The sequence below is a fragment of the Vespa crabro genome, chromosome 3 (assembly GCF_910589235.1).
Source record: "Vespa crabro chromosome 3, iyVesCrab1.2, whole genome shotgun sequence".
In the NCBI taxonomy this organism is placed as follows: Eukaryota; Metazoa; Arthropoda; class Insecta; order Hymenoptera; family Vespidae; genus Vespa; species Vespa crabro.
The window spans coordinates 8,935,043-8,962,661 of record NC_060957.1 but is presented as its reverse complement, the minus strand read 5'-3'; the positions used below and the strand labels follow the sequence as shown (position 1 = coordinate 8,962,661).

Genomic DNA, 27,619 nt, shown 5'->3' with positions numbered 1-27,619 from the left:
GCGTTACCGCGCCATCTGTCGGACTGCATCGGTTATGAGTCGACGCGCACGTCTGATTTTACGGCGGATTTTATGGATGAGAATTCCTTTTTCTTCGATGAAATGAAATTGTCGATATCTTATAATACGTCCGAATTCATATAAATAAGATACGCCAATTTTATTGTGACCTTTCGCAAGCGACTTTTTCGTAAATTAAATTAGAGGGGGTTAAGATCGAGATATCGCGACGCAGGAAAACAGACGACGAAACGAAAAGCAGAGAGCATGTGGAGCGACGCCATTGGTTAAAGCGGCGTTGATGGAGTGTGACGCACTCGGCTATTTTCAGGCTTCTGCTAGGCTATTTCCTTGGCGCGTATTTTAAGACGCTCACAGGACATTGCTGTATTGTCGTTATGTAATCATTATATAGAGAGGGCTTAAAATTTCTCCTTTTTCTTATTAAGCTTTGTTTATCGAAGTACAACGCAGGATAAACACAAATATTCTTTCATTTCCAAGTAAATACTTATTACTTATTAAATAGAAGAGAAAGGATCGTTCGTACGTATAAGTTACGACATGTAAAATAAAAAAGCGTAAATATGACGGCTACGATTATGTAACGCATGTGCAAGCTAAATCGGTTTGTGCCGTTTAACTTACATCTTCGAATTACCAGGACTTCTCGTTCAACGTGGATTCAAATAATATCTATACTAATTAAAAATAGTAATTAATTTTATCTCTTATCTTAAACCTTGTATATATTTATATAGACTATTTAACGCAGATAAGATTTATCGAGGCAAAAGAGAAAACTAAATCTCAGCTATCACGTGTACGAGGTAAATTTTTATATATAAAAGAATAATGATAATTTACTGAATCGATCGATATACAAAAATTGTAAAAGATCTCATTTCTTTTCATGAAAAATCTTATTGTAGTATAAGCATAGAGTTCTCTGGTTGGTGTCAACGAAGACCACAGTGTCATTAAATCGTCGCAAGTTCAAGGGCGATACAGATCGAATTTAAAATTCGAGTCAAGTTCGGAGGTCTCGTCTACCGAGCCAAGGTTAGCTCTAAACTTAAGCATCAATAGGAAAGCAATGCAATGAGGTTAATCGAGGTTACGGTCATAGGATCAGTGACACAAAACTATTCGGCGCATATCTAAGCACTTTTGTCTAATCGATCTGGAATCTCTCACATCCCTTAACATAATATCTCCCAATCTATCGAAAGTTTTCTAAACTTTTCATTATCTTAACCTATTGATTTGATCAAATCCAACGATATATTTTAACAGAAATTCGATCCAAGATCAATTCGATGTGCTCAGAAAAAGAATTCGTGAATGAAATTGTCGAAGTTTATGCGATAAATAATCGTGAAATATCATTCGACTCTGGAAAGAAAAAGGGATTAGAAAAACAATGGCAACGGGGGGAGGTGGGAGGGTAAAAGAAAGAATAAAAAAAAAGAAAGAAAGAAGACAAAGAAAACTTAGATAGAAGAAAGAAAAAAGAAGAAAAAAAAAATAAACAAGTCCCACGGACTAACCCTTGCAACACAATTATTGTTCTGGGCTATCCTTTTTTTTGCGAGAAAAATGACGCGCAGTAGTACATATCAGGCTATATGCCGGCCTCTGCAACAAACTTGCCTCCCGGAGAACTCGTCCGGAAGACGCACGTAAAGGATTGATGATCGTGAAGAGACCGTTTGCGCGAAACTGGGAGAAGCTTTGGAAAACAATCTGAAAAGGACCCGTCCGGACAAGTGGCTCTCCCTCGAATGCCCGGGAAGCGACTAGTCGGCCAAATCGCGCGTGCCCGAGAGCGGACGCTTTTAGCACTCGTCTCCGACGACTTCCTAATTATTTTGGCAGAGATATTCGTCAGCTTCTCTCTCTCTCTCTTACACACTCTTTTATACGTATACGCATACATACGCACACGTACGCATATTTACGGTCTCTCTCTCTCATTCTCTCTCTTTTTCTCTCTCTCTCTCTCTCATTCTTATTCTCATTCTCATTCTCATATTCATCCTCTCTTTGTCCTCTTTTTTAGTTGTTCAGTAATTATTAAACGTATCACAATTTCAAGATTTCTTGTTTTTATACTCTGTCTCTGTCTCTGTCTCTGTATCTGTATGTCTGTCTGTTTCTATCTCTATCTCTATCTCTATCTCTCTCTCTCTCTCTCCTTCTAGGCTTATATCATAGCTTGTGATAGAATAATAGAATTAACCTAGATTAATACAAAGTTTATTCTCAAACTATACAAGTAGGAATTTTTAATAGATGTATAATAAATTATGATATAATTTTTTTGATATATATATATATATATATATATATATATATTTAATTATATATATATATATATTTATTTCAATATATATATTTATATATGTGTGAGTATATAAATTTATATATATATATGTTTAAGTATATATATATATATATATATATATATATATATATATATATATGTATATATATTTATATCTATAAATTATGTAGAAATATCGTTTTGAACTTTTCAAAGAACCCAATAGTAATGCTTCTATTTGAAGACGAGATGCAACATGGTCGACGGGCTATAAAGATAGGAAGTACGGCGATGTTTGTTGGCAAACAAGCAGAGGTCGTGTTTATATGTAACGTGCGCACAACACGCAGACGCGTCTAATGAGGTAATCCGCGAGAGCGAATCGCTGATATATCGTGCAGATTCTCGGAGAGAAGAAAATGTTTCGTTTGAAGAATCAGTAAATAAGAGAAGAGAAAAATAGAGAAAGAGAGAAAGAGAGAGAGAGAGAGAGAGAGAGAGAGAAAGATAGAAAAAGAGAGGGAGAGAGAAGTACGGGAAAAAACAGAAAAGCAAAAATTTTCAATCTTTATATAATCTGTAGATTATATAAAGCTTGAGTTTGAAAATGTCGAATTTAATATTCTTATGTTTTACAATCCCGAATTTCCTAATAAATTGATCAAATCATTCTTGGCTCCTGTACGCATTGTCATAGTCTATTCAACGATTCTATCCAAAATCTCACTCGAATGTACGTGACAATGTAAAAAGACGGAATGGAGTATTTATCAAAACTCCCAGATAAATTTCCTCTATATCTTAGCGAATAAATATTATTAAAATATCTCATATTATTTTGGAATTATTTGCACGGATTGATTCTCCGATAAAACGACAAAAGTCCAATACACTTTTTCATAGCCCTGTTGAGAAAGAAAGAGAAAGAGAGAAAGAGTGAAAACCTGTTACATAATTAACAGAACAAATGATAAAATTAGTTGAAGTTTAGACACGTGCGCTTGACTCACAAGTTTTTCGGCATCGAACGCGTTAACGAAATATCGAATCCACTAAATCCATGAAAGAAGATTAGAGCGAATTAAATAGATATTTTATGAATGAATCGACATAGTAATTACATCACGATTAGAATATCCTTAGATCGCAGGATCAAAAAGCAAGATACAAGGTAAAGTAAGGTATTTTGGGTTTGTTATTAATCGACGTTTAGATTAATTCTCACGCTTTTATTTGTAAAATCCACAAAAAACATAACTCCACGCCGAGACCAGTCCTGGTTTAGCTTTGTCTCTTTCATCGTCACAACACTGCTTTTCATCGATATTTTCCGATTCTTTTTGTTAAATTTCTTATTTCATTTATTTCATTCTCTCTCTCTCTCTCTCTCTCTCTTTCTCTCTCTCTCTCTCTCTTTCTCTTTCTATCTCTCTCTTTCTCTCTCTTTCGTCACTACGCGAATATCACAAAAGCACTGTTATATGTCTTGTCACCAGCATGTCTTTCGAATTAACTTACCAGTATCTTCCCTTTCTACAGGTCCGTTATCTTTATGACTTAATATCACCGGCACAGCAGACTCCGACTAATTAAACACTTTTGCTCAACACCGATAATTAATCTTCTTATTATTCTTATTCCTTCGCAACTCTTCCAAAAATGGAATCGATTGATGATAGTGAAATAATGTTCCACGATAAAAAATCGTCAAGATTTCAGGTACGACGAATTTACTCCTCCCTGTGCATGGTTGTTTACGCGCGTTTCACTCGAAATTCTTACATTTAAGGACAACAAAGAAACATTCAAAGGGCTACGCCTGCGTTGCTGAACGAAACGAAGCGCTGAGAGTCTGCGAAAATCGTTTAAATAGTCCATCAACGTCGCTACCTGGCGGCCAGACATCGAACGAGGAAAAGTCTGGCCGGAAGCCAGTGGTCCCGGACGTTGCAAAAGGGAGGTAGGTTCTTTGCTTCTCTCTTTCTCTCTCTTTCTACCTCTACTTTGCACTTTTTCCATTTAACCTTGTAACTCGCCAAATCCATCTAAATTGAGTAAACATTCCTTTCTAAGACTCTACTTTAATATTTTAGGTTAGGTCGGGCCGAACAAACGATAAAAGAAGTCATCTTTGTCGCCATTTTTGTTCTTCGATCTCGGTACCGAAAGTGTTCCGCTAGCAAAGCTCTGACGTAAAATTTATTAAATCTATCTTCGAAAAATGACATTGTAATTTTGACGATTGCAGTGTAAACATGTTAAGTTTCGCGGAAGTATATCATTATAAATTATGAATACATCTGTAGGAAATTAAATGAAAGATTAAAAAATAATTGATCTGTATGATGAACTTTACATTTCCCTTGTTTCGATAACAGAATAGTAAACAATAAAAAAATACTATTACGTATTATCATAATGTATTCCATTATATTATATATTCTTTTTTCTTTATTTTTTTTCTTATTTTTTTTTTCTTATTTTTTTTCTCTTTTTTTTTTTTTTTTTTTTTTTTTTGATAATATGCCGCTACCGATAAAGTACTCAAACGAATATGTTTACGATGTGACAGGTATCTACACATTCGGCGTAGTCAGTCACGATGCATACGATAAACACACATTTGAGCTGACACGCGCACACGCGAGCAAGCAGAAAGTTACGTTCGCCTACGCTCGAGGCGCCTGCTGTTCCAAGTATAAGCGTGGCAAGAGGTAGAGCAAAAGAAGAGACGGGAAGAGAAGGGAAGACGTAAAACGCACGGTCAACGGCCTGTTCTTTGCGGGAATTCTAAATACATTTAACGTACAAGCCAATGCGTTACCGTTACGGTTCCACTGTCACCAGAAAAGCTCACCGGTGCTTTCGCCTGGTTATCTTTGATAAAGTTAGATGTGCTCGGCTGAATTTACTTTTAAATTTTCTTATACACCCTACGTATCTAAGCTCCCTCAAATCCGAGAAATTCCATTTTTTTTTTTTTTTTCATAATCAGATACATCGATTTAATGTTGAAATTTATATTTTATGACATTATGCTGAATACCAATGTTTTTATATAAATAATGTGCTATTTAATATTTGAAATATTAAAAATCTTTTGTGCGTCCGATAAGAGAACCAGTTAAAATTATTTTTATATATTTTATTTTAGAAAAATTCTATCATATAGATAGATGGTTTTTAATTTATATAGGTACATTAAAAACCAGCGACAAGGTGGTCAATATACATCTTAAAGAAAAATTCATCGTGGTTGCTATCATGGTTAATGAATAACTCTTTTCATAGTAATTTATCAAACAGAACACGTGTTTAAAAACTTCGAACTCCTTGCAAACGTGAAGTTCAGGAGAAGGTAGTTAAAAATAGAGCTCGAAGCATTATAGCTTTGCCGTGTGCCGGTGCTGGCAGAAGAGAATCCTATGTATTTATGGACGTTTTACGTTTTTATAAATGAACTGCTAAACAGCTTTGATGGGACTGACTGTCAAGAAAAACTATCTTCCATGGTCATCGTCATCTTTCTCAAATAGATAGATCCTCGAACTTCGTCGGGGATCGTTCGTTTTCGTTACAATGACAAATATAGAATTGACAGATTCGATGAAAGTAAAAATACATCATAATTATTGTATTAACGAAGGAGCAATAATTCAACTTCATTAATCCTTGCTAAGTAAAATAATTGCTGATGGTGATTATTGTATTCGAAAAATAATTGAAATTTTTAGTTCGAAATTCTTGTTCCTGAAAATACGTGAAAGCTCGTTGTCAGTGTTGATGGACATATGACGTCGATGGTGTCATGAACATGCTCCGACCCAGCTAACCCTCAACCTAACCAGAATCGAAAACATCAGGTCATGTGTGAAGGATCGTTCGGAGAGATATATATTTTCTCCGTATACTGCACATATTTTTAGGTAAGCAGCGAAATAAAACGAAATTAGAACGCTCACGGCCTTTGTAAGAGCCGACGTCGTCATTAGTCGTTTGAAGGCTCAAAGTACGTTACGTATGTTTCAATCCACCGTCATTCTATCCCTGGGAGGCATTATTGTCGCCAGTATCCAGAATAGCAATGTAAACGTGTGTGTGGGCCTCCTCGGCTAATCTCAGCTCGCTTTCATCGGTTATTGAAATTCTAATGGCTAACTGTAACCAGATGTTCTTGGTAATTAATCTTACCAATAATCGTCACGCGATCTACCTAAATCTCTCTCCGTATATCATGCTTGATGTATGTATATTGTACATACGTATGTATATTATTAAAGAATGTTTGGAATTTGTGATTCAACGATGTTAAGACATGTAGTATTCGTAAAATCAAATAGAATATCTCGCGAATCAAAGAATCGTTTACTTTTCATTTCCCTTGAAAATACTCTGAAAATACTCTAAATCATTTATAAGCGAAGAAAACGTACAAAAAAAAAAGAAAGAAAAAAAATAAATAAAGAAAAAACTTCCGAAATAAATATCTGTATACATGCTATACCTACTCCATACAACTCGTAAGCTAAAGGGAAAGACGAGAGATATTTATATTCTCTGGTAAGACTTTGGACCGTGCACGAAACGGGAGGAATGAAAAAAATGACGCAACGTCATAGCCGTGAATAAGTGACTGTTGTGACAGAACAAAATAGGAACTTGAAATCGTCACTGGGAGTCTTCGTTAAACGGGAGTTAGAGTGCACGGGTCTTGTCCTGTAAACGTATGCAAACTCTCTTGAAGTAGTCGAACGTGTATGACAGGGAGTTTAGTCGTACGTTGACAGCTGTTGTATGTGCGCTTTGTACCATCGCCAGCCGGTTTATCTCAAACGGTTTCTGTCTCGAGAGAAGTATAATATTAGATGCGGCATGTAATTCATGTTACACTTCTTCGAAAAAATGAATTTACGATTATTCGAATGATTTTTCTTTCTCAACGTTATCTTATCGTATCGTCAATCGTTTCTCGATTAATCATACAATTTATAAAGAATCTTGAAAATAATTGGATGCATTTCTTAACGACAAAGAAGTTATTCACACCACGAAACATAGGTCTTTGCCTTACGCCATGACATACCGGTAGGTCGGGCAGAAAGTCCACCGATGCCGTCTGACGAATTCAAAGATCAAAATCGATCGCAATCCGACCGAAGTGTTCCTATTCCGTATTCTAAACCGGCTGCCTACCCTTCCCCTACCATATTCCTTTTTAACCACCCACTTAGGCCCCCGTCGCTTCTCCCTGCTCTTAATCTTTTTCAAAGTTAATACAAATCGGTATTACTTATGTAAACTATCTCAAGTAGTGAAGTAACATTGAGCTAATTATAAATTCAGCGCTAGTTGAGTTCGTACGTAGATACGTACGTTCATTACCTACGCATAAGCAGTCAAGTAATTTGCGATGCAGTTGGTCTTAGGAGACCTATGCTACGACGACCTACCTAAAAATATACTTAGGGGGTCCGATCAACGGCCAACTGGGCCAGTGAAGTAATAGTAGCTCAACGTCCCAAATATAGTCCGACATCTCTACATAGCGACTACCGATAGTTGGCATCACACGTTTATATCCCGATTTGCAGGTGTAACGTGGAGTATAATAACGTCTGTCATCACGATTCTTTAATGACATTTCTGTACCAATTTGTTTTCGTACGGACAAACTCGATAAATGTTATTATCATATATTCGATAAGATATAATTATTATTCGAATTATTTGAAAGAAAATTTAAATAAGAATCCGTTCGTATTAACGACTTTATCCGATCTTCGACAATATACAATATTTTATATAAAATTTCTATCTAACTCGACATTTTCGTAGAAACTATAAATTCTATGAATAATTCTAATGCATTTTCAAATAACACCCAACACGGTAATTATAATTCTGATTACGAGTATAGATGTCATAAAACATATACAAAAAAGAAAGATTTCTCCGTCGAAATGTACAAAGATGGATTAGAGAAGCTTAGAACAAATTTCCTTTGGCAAAGTTAACAAATCACGATTCTGTGATAGGCAGAAGCTTGCCATCGATTTCCCACTTGGGATGATGTTCTCTTCTGTAAGAGAACGACACACGACAGGTATTGTCCACGATCTTAAATTATTCAACGTTCTCTAACACCGACGAGAATCTTTGGCAGGTTTCGAGCGAGTGCGACGTCGAGAAAACGCAGAAAATTCTCATCTATCATGTCGAAACTCGTTACGCGAAAATAGTCGCAAGGATACCGCGAGGTCGGATTTGGTTTTGGCTCTCTGTGGAAGCGTAGAGAGAGCAGACTTTGAGTTTCTTGCGAGAGAATCTCACATACTATTCCTGACAACTTTCCTATCATCTCACGTCATCGAGTCTTGGAACATTACGGATGATGACGACGACGAATCGTCGATGATTTTCTGTACGTAGCGTAAAGAGAAGGGAAAAAGAAACTTGTTCCAAATATCCTTTTTTTTTTCTCTCTCTCTCTCCCCCTCTATATATATATAATTTTTTTTTTTTTTTTTTTTTTATAAACGTTCGTCCATTTACGTTTCTTTTTTCTTTCTTTCTTTCTTTTTTTTCTCTTCCGTTTTTCCAAAGATAAACGCATAGAGGGATACGACTGATTCAATCAGAACCAAACTCCAGAGTTCGAAATAACCAAGTTCATCTTACGCGTTCAGTTTCCATTAGGCTATAATTCACAGTGGCACACGTGTTAAAGCACGTGAGTTATGACGTAATGGTACAATGACGCGGTCATCGTAAATTCACTCGTCGGACACTCGCACACTGTACTTTATTGCTCTTGCTCTTTGTAACATTTCGTTCTTTTTTTTTCTTTTTTGCTTTTTTCTCTTTTTTTTTTTATTTTTTTCTTTTTGCTTTTTTCTCTTTTTTCTCTTTTTTTTTGTTTTTTTTTTTCTTTTTCGTCGAATGTCGGAATGTGCGCTCTTGTTCGAAGTGTAAAGAAAGAAAAAGAAAAGAAAATAAAAAAAGAAATGAAAAGAAGAAAAAACGAAACAAAAAAAAACAAAAAAAAAAAACAAACAAAAGAACCGATTTTTTCCGATCGAAATTAAGACGATGATAGATCATTTAGATTAGTTAATTATTATAGATAATTTTTCTTGTAATTATCGTGACATTATTATTACTACTTTATATTCAACGATGAACGTGTCATCTCGGCAGTGCCATTAGTTTCTCTTCAGCTCGGTAAAGGGTGTCTATATGTGAAAGACTTACAAAGCGACTCTCACGAGTAATCTAACGGCTACCTAACGAGATAATTTGATATTACTCGATGCTCTCGCGAATATACGGGTTGAGTGGTGAGTTTCAAGATGAAAGACCACGTGTATATGTCTCTATTCTATATGTTATCGATACTTCGAAAAAGTAAGTAATGGTTTAAAGACAGGACAATGTCGAGAAAAGTTTGGGTCAACGGAATATTTTTATATCTAGGGATGACTATAATAATCGAATGTTGAACGATCCTGTAAAAAACGGTGATGTAACTTTCTCTTTCTCTCTCTCTCTCTCTCTCTCTCTCTCTCTCTCTCTCTCTCTCTATTCGAACTCATTTAGAAACTAGTATTTCCTTTCTTCTGGCTGAAAAGATCATCGATGTCACGCGGGATCCTTGAAGCAGGAGCTATTATGGCCGGTCAAGCCTACGCTCTAGGCCAGGGGCTAGGCTAGGCTATTTCCGCTGTTTAGCTTATGGACAAAAATAGTCGTTGAGAGCCGAGTAAATTCGCCTTCGAATTTACTGGGACTTTTAGGTAAGATGACTACTTTCTCATTGATTATCCATCGTATTGAATATCAACATCACTGTATATGTATTTTTAAAGATAATCATACGTATAGTCGATTGGAATATCGTTTCTTACGAGATACAAGTATTCAAAGAAACTATCGAAATACCTATAATCCGTGTTTTTTTTTTTTTTCATAAAAATATCCTCTCTCTTGGGAGAGAGAGAAAGAGAGAGAGAGAGAGAGAGAGAGAGAGAGAGAAAGAGAGAGAGAACGAAAAAGTTTTTTTTTAACTTATCCCGTTTATTTGACTAACAGTGCCTTGACCAGTCTTCGCATACGTCTTATATACGTCTATATAATTGCGACTGTAAGCAATAAAGAAGTTTGTTTGTATTTGTTACTGGAGCAACATCGGGAGAGTATTTTTTTGGCCAATGAATCGCGGAAGTGCTCACTCGACAATTTATTTGTTCGCTTCTCCATGTGGGATCGTTGTACGAGCTCGTAAATAACATCGGGTGATATTCCCTTTTTCTTTTCTCTCTCTTTCTCTCTCTCTCTCTCTCCTTATTCTTCCTCTTCTCGTCTATATAGATAAACTACGAAGTCACAAATTCTTAATAAACAGCCGAAAATAATCATCTTTACGATATATGGTTGAAGTAATATTCGTTTTTAAGCTAGACGAAGGAAATTCTGGATCTTTAATCAAAATCTGGGACATTATCATGTCACGACCCGAGGTACCCATTATTTCAGTAATTGGTACAAACGATTAATTTATTTTCACCTACGCATTCGCGTTATTCTCTGTCAGCCGTATTGATAGCACGGTCCGCACGTTGGTAGATACTTTTCGTCTCATGAAACAAAGTTATTTCCACTGTCGCCAACGTGCGACAGGTGCTTTACACTGGCTTTACTACTGATTTCCCGTCAGAATCAACTTTCTTACTTATTTACTTTTAGTCTTCTTTTTTCTTTTTATTGTTTCTTTTCTTTTTCCCTTTTTTCATTTTTTTCTCTTATTTTACTTATTTTCCTTATCTGATCCAAAGAACGATCCAACGAATATATAATAATTATCAATATGTTAATAAATTTTTGTTTAATTCCAATGATTGTCTTTCATGTTTGCATGTATTATTAAAAATCAAGAAAGAATAAGGACAATGGGTAGAAAAGCACAGAATTTGGCAATAGATCTTTAACGAAAATTTGTGCAAAGAGAATTTCGAAACAACGAGAAGACTGAGATATTTTAAATCGTCCACTTGTTGGCAGTAGTTACGTTGCAACAGTGAAATCGTTCGTCTTGAGTTATCCGATGGATAGATAGATTTGCGGCATAATTTTGGCAAGCTTCTAATGGCACTTATAGCTGATTGTCCACACGAATGACGAGTTTTTGCATTGCTAAAACGGGAAAAAGAATGAAATGAAGAGCGAGTAAGTCGAGGTAAATGGAGAAACAAATAATAATAATAATAATAATAATAATAATAATAATAATAATAATAATACGTGATTGAATTAATTTTAAACATTGTGCATCAATGTCTTCCTGGATTCAATTGAAATTTATGAATCAACTTAATGTATGAATATTAATGAATTTTAATGAAACTCAAGAAAAAAGATTTCGTTGATTCGATCCTATGAACTTACAATCATTTGGTCTATTGATACCATTATATTCTATCATTATACTCTATTGGTATAAAACTAAATCCTTTTAACATTGGAAAAAAGAAGAAAATGAAAATATAAAAAAAAAAAAGAAGAAGAAGAAGCAACGAGGATACACACCTCGAAAGCTACTTCACCTGCCATCGGACACCAGTGTGACCAAGCTGACCGTCCAACAGGACGCCTACACAAATTGCTACCACGTTATTTCGAGTGATTTGGCCTTGGGTGGCGGCCAGAGAAAACTTTTGAAATATCGGGGAACGCTGAAGCTCTTTCTCAGCTATCGGGACTCCCAGATATGTATCTATCGAGAGTCCTAGTTAAAAGGAGTGCAACAACTAGTAGATAGATAATGTCTACGTAACATAAATCCAATGTAAAATCAATTCGATCGTTATTCCTTAAGAAAATTATCGATCCTTCTTTAATATCCAAAATCAACCATGAATCTCGTAAATAAATATGATGATATCTAAAAAATTTGTGTACACACACACATGCATATATATATATACATATATATATGCATATATATATATATATATATGTATGTATGTATGTATATATAAATGCTTCAACAAATTTGACCCAAATTTTCGCAGACCTATAATAGTAAATTATATGAATAATTTATAGGTCGAAGGAACTAACAGTTTGTTCTGATATTAAAAGACGTTTATTACTTTGCACTTTTGGCATTAGCCTGTTTGTTCCTAGTCGACTATAAGTGAACTAACGATAACTATACCTTCTATTTACAGTTTTAAAGCGAACTCGATATAATATTGTCACATCGATGTCTACAATATTATTTTATCTTCTTTCTTTTTATTTTATACACATACACACACACAGAGGGAGAGAGAGAGAGAGAAAGAGAGAGAGTATTAAAAGTATAATAAGAAAAGGTGTGGTGTCGATCCCTCTTGTGCTTACAATATCGAGAATAATAAAAGCATGCTTTAGCGTGCCAAAACACTCAACAAAGTTATGATATATATCGTTACGTACCGACTAACTACTAAGAGTCAACAATGTAAGGAAGTACATTGCTAAGGAATCTGCGATAGAAGATACTTCGAGATATTGTCGATCTTTCGAAAATAAAATAATTTTCTATTTCTCGCCGTTCGTAGATTAGACGAAGATGAAAATTAATAAAGAGATTAATTGGAAGATACTTCGAGATATTGTCGATTTTTCGAAAATAAAATAATTTTCTACTTCTCGCCGTTCGTAGATTAGACGAAGATGAAAATTAATAAAGAGATTAATTGGAACGAAGAAAATGGAGAATTTCTTTCTTCAAATTTTTTATCCCAAATTCTTAATAACTTCGGATCTTCAGGGAAATTTCCAAAGGAATTTTCGTCTCGGTCGTGACGTCACAAACGTATTATTATTTGGCACGGTTAAAACGTGACGTCGCAGCTCGATGAAAGGCTGAACATCGAGAAAAAGAGAGAGAGAGAGAGAGAGAGAGAGAGATACAGAAAGAAAGAGAGAAAAAGAGAGAGATAGAAAAAGAGAAAAAGAGAGAGAGAGAGAAAAAAAATATGATAGATGGACGTGCGTGGCGATCGACGTGTTAGAGTAGGAGGGATAATTGGATTTTTCAAAAGAACGTCTCTTTGGCAAGCCGAGAGCACTTCCTCGGCTCGAGACAAGCTTTGGCCGAGTTTGAGAAGCGTCGAGCTCGAGAACGAGTCATAATAATAACGTCTCATGCAAGGATTCCGCCGCTTGTGATTCCTATCTTAAATTTAAATAGAATAGTAGTGGTGGTGCCTGTTGGTGGTGCTGATGCTGCTGCTATTCCTACTGCTACTGCTGTTGGTGGTGATAGTGGTAGAAGTGGTATTAGTAATAGTAATAGTAGTAGTAGTACTGATAGTAATAGTAATAGTACTGGTAGTAGTAGTAATAGTACTAGTATTGTAGTAGTAATAGTAGAAGTAGTAGCAGTAGTAGTAGTAGTAGTAGTAGTAGTAGTAATGGTACTAGTAGTAGTAGTAGTAATAGTAGTAGTAGTAGTAATAGTAATAGTAGTAGTAATAATGACGGTAATGGCGGGTCATCGAGTAAAAGGTTAACCGCAAAATAAGATTACGAACTTGCAACTGGAGTTGAACTGAGCATACATACATATGTATATACCTATATAAATGCTTGATATTTAATCGATTCTTTTCCTTTCTTTTCTCTTTTCCTTTCTGATTTCTTTTTTCTTGTTTTCTTTCTTTTTTTTATTGATCTTCTTTTATTAGTACTTTTTTATTAATACAGTTCAATTTCTCTCTCATGACATTTTTTAGTATAGAAATAATTAGTGGAGCAAATTTGTTCTTCGCAAAATGATATTTCAAATAATGTTACTTCGTAACAATTGGCAGACTAAACGAATATACTTTTAGACTGCCAACTAAGGAATCATTAATTTATTTGACATTAGACGAATAGTTAATGCGATTACGATTTGGTCGACTAAGTATTCGAATTAGATTCGAGAACATTGACGGATCGTTTGAAAAATTATTACATTATAAATTATACATTATGTAATAAATAATTATAATTATATGAAGAATGAGATACCGTTGTATTACTTATTAAAATTTACGTTCTTTCTTTTCTTTTTTTCTTCATTTTCTCTCTCTCTCTTTCTTTTTTTATTTTTTTAATAATAAATCCGAACTACACGTATATTTCAGAAATCATCGGTGAAATTTTCCTTATGCTCGCACGAATATATATCTACTTATTTTCGTTTATATCAAATTCAACATATTCCGTTTTTTTTTTTTTTCTTTTTTTTTCGATAATTCGAGAGGACTTTGCAGAAGCTATAAAGATGGGAACGATACAATGTGCGGCTGGAATACTGCCAGTACCAACGAAAATCTGACGCTTCTAACGTATGATATTCTGTTATGTTCGTGGCTGATGCGAGCAATGTATAATACAAAAATATATATAAGAAAATGCATTGTACTCGCGAAAATAGATACTTAATGTGTCACAAAGAGATAAATTATAGTTGTTAATTTCAGAACTATGATGTTCTTAAACACATTTTCAAACTTTTTAATTGTAATAATCTTTCCCTTTTATTCTCATTTTTTTCGTCCTTTTATTAGAAAATATAAACTAAATATATGCGATTATAAAAATAAGAAAATAAAAAAAAAGAACCAAATGTGACAATTCATGATCTTAACATCTATGAATTAATTATAACAAAAATAGAAGATCGTTCTTGATCATTGAAGATACTGACTGAAATAATAAATCCTGATCCAAAGATGTTATGATTAGGTACATCCAACTATCATAACGATTAGATGTGTAGATAAAACTGATTTACCTTGTAAACATTTTTCCGTTTCCATGAATCGCAGAATATATCCGTTAAAATGAAGGAATTCGATCGAATATACTAAAAAATATCGAGGGCTGGTATGGTCTCTATTGTTATCCGATTGACCAATAATTTGCGTCGATGTTAGGTCGCTTACCTCTGCTAAAGATATTTATAGAGACAAACTAACGATGTTTCAACGACAAGAAATATAATCATCATTTTTCATTTTGATAATATTAAAAAGAAAGAAAAAAAAAAAAAGAAAAAAAGAAAAACATATTATTTTAAATATCTGTATGCATGTGACAGATATTACTTTTCTTTCTTCTCCTGGTATCACTTTTACAGCTGCTTACTTTAACTTTCTTTTATATTTATTACCAATCAAACGATAATCATTTTCTCGTAAAGGGGCTCAAAGAATCATAAGTTTCTCAAAATTCCAGGTCACCGTAGTTAAAACGTACGAAGAAGATATCATGTGCAACAAAGTAACAATTCGTAAATGCAACGACGAGTAGACGCGACTGCCCTTGGAGAGGATCCAAAATAGGTCTGCCACCTTGCTTCGAAACAGCTCCATACTAAAATATCAATTGCGTATTTAATACCTAATTATGTTTCTCTTCGATGCGCAAGACGGAATAAAATGAATTCGTAGGTAATACATAATACGTGTAAGCGAAGACATTGTTATCTTAAAAAAAAAAAAAAAAAAAAAAAAGAAAGATATGAATTTTAAGCTCGTCTATGAATTTTCTTACCGTTAAACCCATCAATTAAATTCTTTCTAATGTCTATGAATCTGAATTTTTTTTATGTACGGAATCAACGAAAAAAAAATTGTATCTAAAATTTGAAAAATATTATTAAAAATTATTTGATTAAAATTTTATTAATCGCAATAATTTTTGCTCTAAGCATTTTTCTAAATAATTAAGATTTTAAACGTTAAAAATGTATATAGTGCACATTTTTTTTTCTTGTAACGCGGATTTTATTATTGACATGGCGCCATCTAGCAGCGAGTTTTCAGCTGTAACTTTTAATAGGCTTTGTTGATACATGATTTGCAGAAATGCGAAAGTCAGCGTAAACTTTCATTATCATTTATCGATAAATTAATTAATTTTAAAAGATTATAGAGATAAATATATATATATATAATAAAAAATATCTGCAATTCGAAAACATACGTATTTTATTAGTCACTGATCAAATTAGTTACACCTATATATACATGCATACATATATTATATATATATATATATATATATATATATATATGTGTATATATATATAAAATCTTATAAAACTACATATTTTTAAAATTATTCTATATAGCACGAATTCAAATTTAAAAAATCAATCGTGACAGATACGTGTGTTTTGTTAAATATCTAATAATAAAATAGTTTTATATAATATAGAGATATCTATTAAATAGATTTTGATATAGAACGATGAAACATCCAAGCTACAATTCCGCCGGATAAGAACGCGCTACCACTGTAATAAATATTTTTATAAATAATAAAATTAAATATCCATCTTTATAATTAATAACCAATATAATATATGTACTTACAAAATAAGATACCTTATCGATGGAGAATGTTTTATGGGATTGTAAGGAACAATATGTAATTCTTTGTTGTTTCGAAAATGATTTAAAATATCACGTGCACTATAAAAAAAAAGTTTGGAAAAAATGATATTGAACAATTATAAAATATGTGGTTAATTTAATTTTACGTAATAAAACTTTCGTTAAATGTAGATTTACCAACCTCCCATGACTCGCAACAGCTATAAAAGTACGATTACGCTTGAAAGGTTTTATATTAAAAGATCCAAAGGGAGCTAATTTCTTCGATATCTACATTTTTAGAAATTTAGAATTAAAAAATTTTAAAGAATTATCTTATTCCATAATATCTTAAATTAATTCAGTAAAATTTGGTGTACCTGACTTATATCAACATCGATTGGTGTTTTTACAAACAGTAATTGTGGTTTTTCTGTTTCTGGATCCTCACCATCTAGTTTCTAAGAAATTCGAACGAATAACATTCGTTTTCTCATTAGACAGTTATATTATTAAATATAATTTAAATAGAAAAATTTTTAAATTTAAGTTCAAAAAATATATTCTTACTAAATAAAAATTGGAAGTATGTGGTAAATTTATGTAATTCATGAACTCTTTTATACCATACACTATACTGTATGGAAATCTAAAAATGACAGTAAAAAATTGTTATTTAAAAACCATAAAGATAAATTTCTTCTAATGCAATACACTTACGTTTCTTCTTTCTTTGCAATAATATATACATATGCCATTTTAATAAATATGTATGCAGTTAAATATGAATCAAATCCTGCATCATGAGCTTTATATAGATCTAAAATAAATGATTATATTAAATAATAAATCTATGTCAAAATAAATTAATCAAAAGAAACATTGATAGAAATAATTTTATAACTTTATCATAAAATTATTACGTAAATTACTTTTTATGCTGTAACCTGTTTCTATCGTTACTGATTTAGATATATGATTAGATCCTTTGCCTTCGCTAAAGAAGTAGTAAAGAGAGCCAAGTGAATGTGAAAGACACAAATCTGAAAAAGAACATTTTTATTAAGAATTAAATAATAATAATAATAATAATAATAATAATAATAATAATAATAATAATAATAATAATAATAATAATAATAATATATAGTTAAAATGGAGTTAGAGAAAAAAGGGCACTCCTATAGCAAATAATAAAAATGATTACCTTCTTTATTGTCATCTTTTAGTTGGTAACTTAAACATCTAGTATCAAAAATTTTAGGAAATAGTTTATGTATTTCAGTCTTGAACTCTTTATAGTTTTCTAGAATATAAGACATCTATATAATATTATTTAATTAAACATGATATTTAAATTCTTAAAATAAAAATAAGTTCTTTTACTTGGTAAAGATTTATAAAATAATTTGTACATATACATTAGATCGAGTAAAGGATTATGTCCAACAATAGGTTTCTTTAGGTCTACCAAGAAATTAAATACTTTTGTAAATCCTACATATGAATCTAACAAGGCTTCATCTAAATTTTGTTCTTCTTCTTTTTCTAATATCTTTCGTACCTCCAATGTTACCATAAATATTGTTACCTACAAAAAAGAAAAAGAAGAAAAAAAGAAAAAAAAAATAACTTTACAAATACATATGTATTTATGAAGATTAATAAATTATATTTTTTATTACTATTGTTACAAAAATTGTTAGATGTACCTCTTTATCATTACTTGTTGTCCAGATTACTGGAAAACGATCTCTTAATACTTTTTGCAAGAAGTACTGTACATTATAAGAACTTGCAAAAAGTTTTAAAACATTATCATTTTTATTACTATTTTCTAACCATTTAGCTACTGTATCAATGGCCCTTTTAATTTCATTATCATTTTTATATAACATATTATTTTCAACATTTTTTAATAGCTCATCATTTTCCAAATATTGTTTCAATATAACTTTTTCAGTTTTGTTAAGATATGAAATACCATTATAAATTACCTATACAAAGGAAAACTCCTATTATTCACTATATATATTTTATGGATTATTCATATATGACATTTATATAATTAATATATAAAAGATTATGTGTGATAAAAGATTTATATTTAGAAGTAACATACCTTGTTAAAATCGAAATAATAAGAAGATAAAAACTCTACTGCTCCAACCTGGCATAAGAATCGTCTATTCTTTGTCGGAATAGACATGGGAAAAAGGTAAAAATTGAAAGTTGCAGTCTTATATTTATCAGTTTCCAATTTTGTGACAGCGGTAATACCAAATTGAATAATTATAAATGATTCAGTAGTTTTTCGTAAATATTCATATTGCTCTTCAATAGTATCGAAATAACTGTGATAAATAATAACAATGATGACATTATCAATAACTGTTGACTTAGATGATTATTCATATTAAATAAAATTATAATAATTGTTAATAAAAATTTCCAATTTTATTACTAATATATACTTAATAGATGTAGATTATTTATTAATCCTTTAATTAATTGAATAGTTTTATAAATATCAATTAACCTTGAATTTATATCATCACTGTTCAAACCAGTAAATTCTGAATCAAAAGCAATAAACTCTGCTTCTTTTAAAACTTCCTTTACCATTGGTAATATTTTTTCGAAATTTTTCCTCGTGACTTCCATGATAATAGCTTATTTATAATAATTATATTTATACAAAATTAATACCAAGAAAGCTTCGTTTACCAAACGAAACCAAAGAGATTATAATTCTTACTGATAACGTATATTACTTCAGCGACAAAATAACGAGTGCGGACAAAATATGAACTACAAGTAAGATAGGAAAATATTGTCTCCATGAAATATTTCCCTATAATCGAGCCCTAATCAATCGAATTAGTGTGTAAAAGAAATTTTTATATATAATAAAAAAAGTATTACATTTGATAAAAGCAAGAAAAAAATCATATGTCAGATTATACTCCTCGATGATAAATTAAATTGAAAAGTTTTTTACAATTTAATTGAACATTTATCGGGCGAAATACAAAAATAAAATTGAGCATTTCTCTGGATATATTTTGTCCTCTTTTATAATGTTAGTGTTATGTAAATTATTTAATAAGTAAAGAATGATTGAGAAAAAGAGATAATTTAGTAATTGTTTTAATATATTTATTTATTTACTAATATTATTATTATTATTAGCATTTATATTACGACGAAAAAAGTCGTATTGATTATACGAAATCTTAAAAATGCCGTAACTCTTGTTACGAGATACATATATCTATTTATGCTAACAAGATTTCTTTTTATTGATTAAGCGATAATACAATATGGAAAAATCATGTAGTCTAAAATTATACAAATAAACATTTCACCACTATCTAATATAGTTTGTTTAATATTTAACGTGGATAAAATAATGAATTTTAATTTATATTAATATACAAATCAAAAAAGCCAAAACAATTATCAGATTTTCATTTTTCATTATCTGATTTATATTGAAATAAATGTTTGAATTTTTTGATTTCAAAAGCATTTATTCACACATTCGTAAAGCATACGTACATTTTAACATGATTTCTCACACACAGGTACACAAAATGCACACATACTTTATTACATAATTTGTAATAATCTAATTATGCCTTTATTTTTAGACTTGCATATTTTTGCATTAAAAGCGATATTTTGGTTGCTGTAATAAGTACATGATTTTGCATTAAGAACACTTTGTCTTATTATTAATATTTTATGATAAATTAATTGATAAGAAAAGGGGAGAAAGCTGTAGGAATGTACTTTAATATAAAATAATGTCATTAGTTTGGACCGATCTACAAACTGAGACTTTTCATATTATCTAAGTTTTATCATAATCTCCAATTCTGCTCTTACGTACTTGATTTACTTTTCACTTGTATAGTATGTTTCTTTTTAATATATTCAAATTATTCTTCCACAATACTGAAAGTCTGAAAATACAAGTCATCATTATATTGACTAGGCAATATTAGTATAAATTGCAATCCCAATTAATTGGCAATAGCTAAGAAAGAATTACATCTCCAGGGCACTTTTCATATTTAAAGGATTACATGAAAATGCAGAGTTCTATCTATTTTTAAGTCTATCACTTATTTCTATTTTCTTTTTTTTTTTGTCTTATAATGATGCTTAATGCATATACTTATAATCATATTTCATTGCTTGACTAGATGTTATCGGTTTTATTCTTGTTTCTGTCGATTTGCATTATCATTTGCATTTGACAAATCACCATTGGATTGCCGATTTTTTGCCTGTTGTCTCAACTGTGCTCTTTTTAAACTTGTCATTAATTGACTGGATTGATATAGCCAACTGGCCTACAACATTATAACAATTTAAAAGAATAAATATATAAAGCTGATTATTCGACATTGACAAGACTATTTTGAAAATCAAGAGTAAATACCTTTAAGATAGTAAAGTAAAAATTATTGGTAAAAAGGAAAAATTATTGATTTCACTTACCACCATGATCATGCAATTCATCAAAATAGGTGTAGAGAAAACTATTGATATAAATAATCCTTTAGAATCAAAGTACTGTTGCCTTGAGAAAACCCTATAAGAATATATAATATGAAACACAAATGATGTCTTATCACAGTTAACAATTTAATGCTTACATCCAATTTGTTGCAGCCACTTCATTGATGGTTTCAGTAAAGTAAACAAGAAGTACTAAAAACATGACCAATAGTAACACATTGACACAGATATATGTATATAAATAAAGACTATCTACTCACATAATACAAGGAATAAAATGATTTGAAAATTAGCATGATTTCGTGTCATCAGAGCTGTCATTGTAACAGCAATATGAAAAGTTAATAACAAAGCCAGCCATGGATCTCTCCAATCGATCTGTAACATAAACAGTTGTCGATACAAAAGTATATATGTATTAACAAAGTACATTTTTATTCAATAAATTGATAATTAATAAAAAGAAAATAGGTTGAAACAATTATCACAAACATAAAAATGTTAACATTAAAGTATTATGAAATTAGTGGAATATGATTCGTTCATGAATTTTCTAATATTTTTAATGAGCATAAAAAATTATTAGCAGAATAAAACAAAAGGGATAAAAGAAAAGAGGACATCCATGTAAAAATAAGATATATTTCAAATTAAAACGGTCGTGATATCAAAGTCGGTTTTTATATATATATATATATAATATATAATTATAACATGATTTCAATATATAATTGATGCCTTATTGTTAGAACAACGAAAGATAATAGAATTATAATAAATTATATTGACGGGTGAATTACGACATATTAATGCATATCTATAATTAAATTGATCATAAAACATTACGACGATCGGAAGACTGAGAAAATACGTTGACAATAAGTGTAACGATCGATAAAAATAATGATAACGATGATAAGAATTATAAAAATGATGACGACAATGAAGATGACGATTGGGGGAAAAAGAAAATATCAAGAAGTTAAAGGGTGGGAGAGTAATAAGAGAATTTATAAAGTAAACATCAGCGTGATCGCCTTTCGCTTTCGAGAAGCGCGAAGGCGAGAGAGAGAGAGAGAGAGAGAGAGAGAGTGAGGGGGAGGAGAGGGAGGGAGGAAGAGGGAGAGAGAAAATAACGAGTGAAAGTGGATACAAATAAACTTACGCTCTTTAAAAATGGCCAGATTCCGTCGATCATGTCTGTGGCTATGGGATCTGACATCGTTTTTCACGGATTATTTGTACCGCAAAGAAGAGAAAGGCGCACATTCGCAAAATTACACGTTTATCCTCCACCTCCTTCTCCTCCTATTCGACTATTACCTCCTCCTTCTCCTCCTCTCCCTTTTCCACCTCTACCCCTACTTCTTCTTTCCCTTTTTTTTTTGTTATCCCCTAACACCCGTTCAAACCATCCAAATGTATGTGCTATGCACAGAAAAGACGGACGGATTATGTGTACTTACATATAAATGACTTAACGCTAAATGCACATTGAGAGAGAGAGAGAGAGAGAGAGAGAGGCAGATAGACACGAACGTTTTAAAAAGAGGTAAAAAAAAAGGTATATACTGAAGTTAATTCAATAATGGAAGAAGTAAGAACGTTTTATCTTTACATATATAATCGGTATGAATCGCAAAAATGAGGATAAAATGACGCTTACATTACTGACGTTGCCTGTATTGGCTATGAGCCTACGACGATGGCACGCGATAGGAGGACACGCATACTCTTTTTTACTTACAATATCGGAGCACTTCGGTAATCTTCGAGAAACCTCGGTGATCGTCAACAACGGTCGTTAAATTTCCCGCCGGACATACACTGTCCTCCTACGGTTATTATACGAACTATATTTACTTATCGGTATTACAGTTAACGTTGTTATCAATTACATTGTCAGCTAAATACAACGTGAATTCGTCTATATATCTCATTCCTCGTTAGAAAGAGATAAAAATTGAAAGAGTTCAGATCTTGTTTTATATATAAACTTTTATAACATGTTATTACAACACATCACTGTTTTCTGTTAAAAATATCTTTGATAAAATAAATGGAATTGGAATATGAGCACGATACGATTGAGGATTTAAATGAATGATGCATCGTACCGCGATACTATCCAGTGAGGCGCATAATTCGAATGTTTTTCTTTTTTTTTTCTTTTTTTTTCTTTTCTTTTTTTTTCTTTTTTTTTCTTTTCTTTTTTTTTCTTTTTTTTTTTACGAGTTTCATGTTTACTCTAATGTAATGTTTTTCATTCCTTTTTTTTATCTACAAACAAAATGAATAATTATAAATCCATTATTTTAAATATCACGTATAATAAAGACCAATAAAGTATTATTTTTTTACGAAGCTAATAATACTTATCATTAATTATCTTTCAAACATTGAAAATTGAATTCAGTTTTTGTCTTATTAATTGTTATCATTTAATACTATATATGTATCATTAAAATTCGTGTACTTTGTATCCATTGATTCATTTCTTTTCATTATCCTATTACTCATTTGATTTGCACTATATGAAATAAAAAAAAAAAAAGAAAGAAAGATAAAAAGATAATATATATATATATATATATATATATATATATATATATATATATATATATATTTGTGTATAAATTCAAAGTTCTATAGATTTTTTTATTATCTAAAAAATGCATCTATAATCATTTTTAATTATTCATATTATAAATATGAATTTAAAGATAATCAAACAAATTGAACGGTTAAAAATCGATCGATATAATGCAGACTCTTTCATTGTTTTCTTTCATTCATTAACGTACAAATAAAAATAAAAGATCGTCTGAGAACTTTATTTGAATTGATCAATGAAAAGCGTTCAATACCATTTTTAACGTCATATTTCTCAATGTCTTACAAGAACAAGGCTGATTGAAGGAACAAAGAAATGACAGAGAGAGAGAGAGAGAGAGAGAGAGAGAGAGAGAGAGTGAGAAAGAGAGTGAGAGAGACAAAAGGAAAGAGACATCTTATAAAAAATAAGAGTGAAGTTTAGTTGAGTTTTTTTATATTTATTTGCATATATAATGATTAAAATTTATACAAAGACAATAATGATAATAATGACATGATCTCATTGTATTATAAATGAAGAATGAGAAAGAGGAATGAAGATCAGTCATCAATGTTTGGAGCCGTCAGTAAGAATTAATAATGTGAAAAACATTAACAATAATCACGAGTAATGATGTTGTCGCATCAAATCGTAAGTTTGTCGTTTGGACTTTGAACGGTCAAAGATTATATCATGTTGGTGGACACAAGAAGAGGCTTCCTTCTCCTCATGTAAAGATATATCGAGCCAGATATATCGTGCTCGTTCTTGTGTGAGGTGTGTTCTTTCCCATTTCTTCTACAATCTATTAAGGGATATTGATATCGTTGAATTTTTGTGGCTCGAGAGAAAAGAGAGAAAAAAAGAGAAAAAAAGAGAGAAAGAGAGAGAGGGAGAGAGAGAGAGAGAGATAAAGAAAATAACAAAGAGTTTGACGATTGTTTTTATTTCGAAGAGAAAGAAAAGACTCTTGAAGAATGTCCTTCGAATTAGAAGAATACCCTATCGATTCGGATACCAAAGCTCTCGCAGTAAAAGAACTCAGAGAAACCGAGGAAAATGTGAAAGATGGTATCGAGACTTTGAGAAAGTATATCGAAGGTGAAATATATTTTAATTTTTAATTTTTAATTTTTAATTTTTAATTTTTCATTCATAGTTTTCTATTCATGTATGAATTAAAAATTATTAATATTTGGAAATATGATTAAAACATAAGGTATCTTTGTTTTAAAAATAGAGTCTATTAAAAGATTCGTTATTGTATACAATTCGTTCGGGCATAAATATTTACTCAATCCGTGATCTTAAACGAAATCGAATTGTAGAAAACAAATGTTTTCACATGGTCCACATATCAAAGATTAAAACAGGCAACACTTGATACGTTCGGAAATGAGGGGATCACAAATGTCCGAGATAAGAGCGTTATCATTGTATTTTTTTTTTCTCGTCTTATTATAACTCGGATCGTACTTGTAAGATATTTTTTTTATTATAAGAAATTTTTCGATTCTTCATAAAGGAAAATATTTATCAGAAAGGACACGATTATGAAAATGATCATGTGGATTAATAAAAATTTTTGTCTAATTAATATCTATATATAACACGGAAAAACAGAATTTTTTTTATACTATCTTGCATTGTGATAAGACAATTAATTAATCTTTAATCGACGATCTTGATGTAGAAAACTGATAACAGTTGGTTGATTTGTTTGATGAAATCAATTTTTAAACATCAGGATTTATTGACAATTAACAGTATAAGAGCATACTATATGTCCGATACTCTTAAACAATAAATGTTAGTGTTATTATTATAAAATTAAATATAATTTATCAATTTTATAGAATTGTATTTTTTCTTTTTTTTTTTTATTATCGTTCCTTTTCTTGAATTCGTTTGATAACGGACGAAGCTAATTTTTTTTTTGAAAATTTCCTCTAATCAAATTGATCGGGGTAATTTACAAACGATTAAGGAAACATTTTCAATCACGCAATGCTATTTTACATCCTCTGTAATTGAAGCATAGCCAAGCGTAGTCGTTCCTTTTGATTCTTACAAAATTTCAATTCTTATTCTCAGAGGATAAAAAATTATACTTTAGAACGGATGACGAATTCCTTATAATCTTTCTTCGACCATGTAAATTTTATCCACAAAGTGCTTACGAATTGATAAAGAGAATCGCTGACTTTAAACAAAAGCAAGCTGCTCTTTTGGACAATTTAATACCTTCCGATGAAAAGAAATCTTTTCTCGAGCACAATGTCGTCAATGTGCTCAAAAATAGAGATGAAAAAAGACGAAGGGTATTGATACTTAATATCAACAAATATTGGGATCCTTCGAAAGTCAGTGCCGATCAATTATTTCGATTGCTTTATATCGTCCATGAGGCCGCTATGTTCGAACCTGAAACACAAGTATGATCACGGTTATTTATATTTTTTCTTTCTTTGTTTTCTATTTTTTGTCTTTTGTTTCTCAATAAACTAGAATAATAAAATTTCGTTCTTTCTACAGGTACGCGGTTCCATCGTAATAATGGATTTCGATGGTCTCTCGATGAAACAAGTGATGGGTTTGACACCATCTTTTAATATAAGACTTCTAACTTTTATTCAAGATGCCTTACCGTTCCGATTGAAGGAGGTTAGAATATAATCATAAATAATTCAAATAGATACATCGTTTTCGTAACGTTATTATTTAGCCGTTTGTAAATTCTTAGGAAAAATTAATAACAATTTACGTCATTATTAATGCCTTAGATTCATATCGTAAAACAGCCGTTTCTCTTCAATATGGTCTGGCAAATGTTTAAACCTTTCGTTCGTGAAAAATTAAAAAAACGTATATTTTTCCATGGTACGAAAATGTCCTCATTGCATAATTACATTGCATCTAGTCACTTACCAAAAAATTATGGTGGTGAATTACCTGAAATCGATTATACCAGCGCCGATTGGTATCCGACAATTCTTCAATACGAAGATAGAATAAAAGGTAATAGCTTTATTAACTAAACGTGAAAATAACATGTGTTTTCGTTTATGTATATAACTCACGATGTTTATCATTATAGGATGAGTATATTCATAAACCATTTTCTAATCAATTTTATTTAAAATTTTTCTTCGATTAATTATATTTTTACATTTTATTTTTCAGAATGGAATTCATATGGGTACCGTAAAAATGAATAATCTCAATCTCCTATAGGGTATTCATTTTCTTTTTCTCAAACAAAATCAAGTCTGGAATATTTTTTTTTATTAATCGTTGTTAATTAAAAAATAAATGTTAAAGATTATATATCTCACTCTGAATTTTATTCGAATTGCATATTTTATATTTTATATATATGACATATTTATTTAATCAAGTTCTTTTTTTTTTTAAATACTTTCTCAGTATGCGTATATATATATATATATATATATATATATATGTATGCATTTTATTAAACGTAATCGCCTCGCAAATATAGATTTACCTAATATATAAATATTGTTGCACATGTATATGTACATATTATATACATATACACATATACAAATATACATAAGTTCTATACATATATAGTTCAAGCATAATTCATTATCGTAGGAAATCTATACTGATTTATATATAATATATAATATATATTTTTACCAATATAGAAACATATTCTATTTTATAGATCTATTTTAGAATATTCTATTTTATAAATCTCCAATTGTTATATGATGAATAAATGCT

General features: G+C 31.0%; 4 protein-coding genes and 2 long non-coding RNA genes across 10 annotated transcripts in view; 2 read left to right on the top strand and 4 right to left on the bottom strand.

The window, feature by feature from the left end:
• Positions 1-4,153, bottom strand: part of LOC124422922 (calcium-transporting ATPase sarcoplasmic/endoplasmic reticulum type) — a 33,046-nt gene extending 28,893 nt beyond the window's left edge. The window contains exon 1 of one of the 4 annotated variants that reach the window (XM_046959977.1): positions 3,845-4,153. The gene's annotated coding sequence lies outside the window, so the exon portion shown is untranslated. Of the gene's footprint in view, positions 1-1,550; positions 1,779-3,844 lie in introns of those variants that run through there. The other 3 variants (XM_046959982.1, XM_046959981.1, XM_046959978.1) reach the window with 3 other exon arrangements.
• On the top strand, positions 4,154-4,659 carry LOC124422924. The gene is made up of 2 exons (XR_006941944.1): positions 4,154-4,286; positions 4,420-4,659. It is a non-coding gene; the product is annotated as an uncharacterized LOC124422924 (long non-coding RNA).
• A 5,792-nt stretch (positions 4,660-10,451) lies between these two features.
• LOC124422925 lies at positions 10,452-15,592 on the bottom strand. Its single transcript, XR_006941945.1, has 2 exons — positions 15,156-15,592; positions 10,452-11,515 (listed from the first exon to the last, which is right to left on the bottom strand). It is a non-coding gene; the product is annotated as an uncharacterized LOC124422925 (long non-coding RNA).
• Positions 15,593-16,335: 743 nt separating this feature from the next.
• Positions 16,336-19,508, bottom strand: LOC124422923 (pre-piRNA 3'-exonuclease trimmer-like). The gene is made up of 12 exons (XM_046959983.1): positions 19,280-19,508; positions 18,863-19,094; positions 18,453-18,737; positions 18,127-18,331; positions 17,948-18,046; positions 17,673-17,783; positions 17,461-17,560; positions 17,311-17,389; positions 17,121-17,201; positions 16,943-17,031; positions 16,741-16,839; positions 16,336-16,661 (listed from the first exon to the last, which is right to left on the bottom strand). Exons 1-12 carry the CDS (start codon positions 19,402-19,404, stop codon positions 16,592-16,594), a joined length of 1,575 nt encoding a protein of 524 aa, XP_046815939.1. The 5' UTR covers positions 19,405-19,508; the 3' UTR covers positions 16,336-16,591.
• A 744-nt stretch (positions 19,509-20,252) lies between these two features.
• Positions 20,253-23,042, bottom strand: LOC124422795 (transmembrane protein 18). 2 transcript variants are annotated; one of them, XM_046959697.1, is made up of 6 exons: positions 22,937-23,042; positions 22,436-22,753; positions 21,531-21,648; positions 21,408-21,462; positions 21,250-21,343; positions 20,253-21,101 (listed from the first exon to the last, which is right to left on the bottom strand). In XM_046959697.1, the coding sequence occupies exons 2-6, from the start codon at positions 22,490-22,492 to the stop codon at positions 20,964-20,966; spliced, it is 462 nt and encodes a 153-aa protein (XP_046815653.1). In that variant the 5' UTR covers positions 22,493-22,753; positions 22,937-23,042; the 3' UTR covers positions 20,253-20,963. The 2 variants fall into 2 exon arrangements, with proteins under 2 accessions (XP_046815653.1, XP_046815655.1); XM_046959699.1 differs by having other exon boundaries at positions 22,436-22,698; positions 22,937-23,031.
• Positions 23,043-24,445: 1,403 nt separating this feature from the next.
• LOC124422999 (retinaldehyde-binding protein 1) lies at positions 24,446-27,195 on the top strand. The gene is made up of 5 exons (XM_046960201.1): positions 24,446-24,967; positions 25,961-26,301; positions 26,402-26,530; positions 26,650-26,884; positions 27,050-27,195. The coding sequence occupies exons 1-5, from the start codon at positions 24,844-24,846 to the stop codon at positions 27,082-27,084; spliced, it is 864 nt and encodes a 287-aa protein (XP_046816157.1). The 5' UTR covers positions 24,446-24,843; the 3' UTR covers positions 27,085-27,195.
• The last annotated feature ends 424 nt before the right edge of the window (positions 27,196-27,619 follow it).

Excerpts from the sequence above, each read along its gene's own strand:
- LOC124422795 (XM_046959697.1), bottom strand. The coding sequence starts at position 22,492 with ATGTCAGATCCCATAGCCACAGACATGATCGACGGAATCTGGCCATTT. Across the intron at positions 21,344-21,407 it reads GTGGCTGCAACAAATTGGAT|GGTTTTCTCAAGGCAACAGT; the intron begins GTAAGCATTAAA and ends ATATTCTTATAG. Across the intron at positions 21,102-21,249 it reads TGAATTGCATGATCATGGTG|GCCAGTTGGCTATATCAATC; the intron begins GTAAGTGAAATC and ends ATAATGTTGTAG.
- LOC124422923 (XM_046959983.1), bottom strand. The coding sequence starts at position 19,404 with ATGGAAGTCACGAGGAAAAATTTCGAAAAAATATTACCAATGGTAAAG. Across the intron at positions 17,202-17,310 it reads ATACTTCCAATTTTTATTTA|AAACTAGATGGTGAGGATCC; the intron begins GTAAGAATATAT and ends CGAATTTCTTAG. Across the intron at positions 16,840-16,942 it reads GCTGTTGCGAGTCATGGGAG|TGCACGTGATATTTTAAATC; the intron begins GTTGGTAAATCT and ends TTTTTTTTATAG.
- LOC124422999 (XM_046960201.1), top strand. The coding sequence starts at position 24,844 with ATGTCCTTCGAATTAGAAGAATACCCTATCGATTCGGATACCAAAGCT. Across the intron at positions 24,968-25,960 it reads TTTGAGAAAGTATATCGAAG|AGGATAAAAAATTATACTTT; the intron begins GTGAAATATATT and ends TCTTATTCTCAG. Across the intron at positions 26,531-26,649 it reads TACCGTTCCGATTGAAGGAG|ATTCATATCGTAAAACAGCC; the intron begins GTTAGAATATAA and ends TTAATGCCTTAG.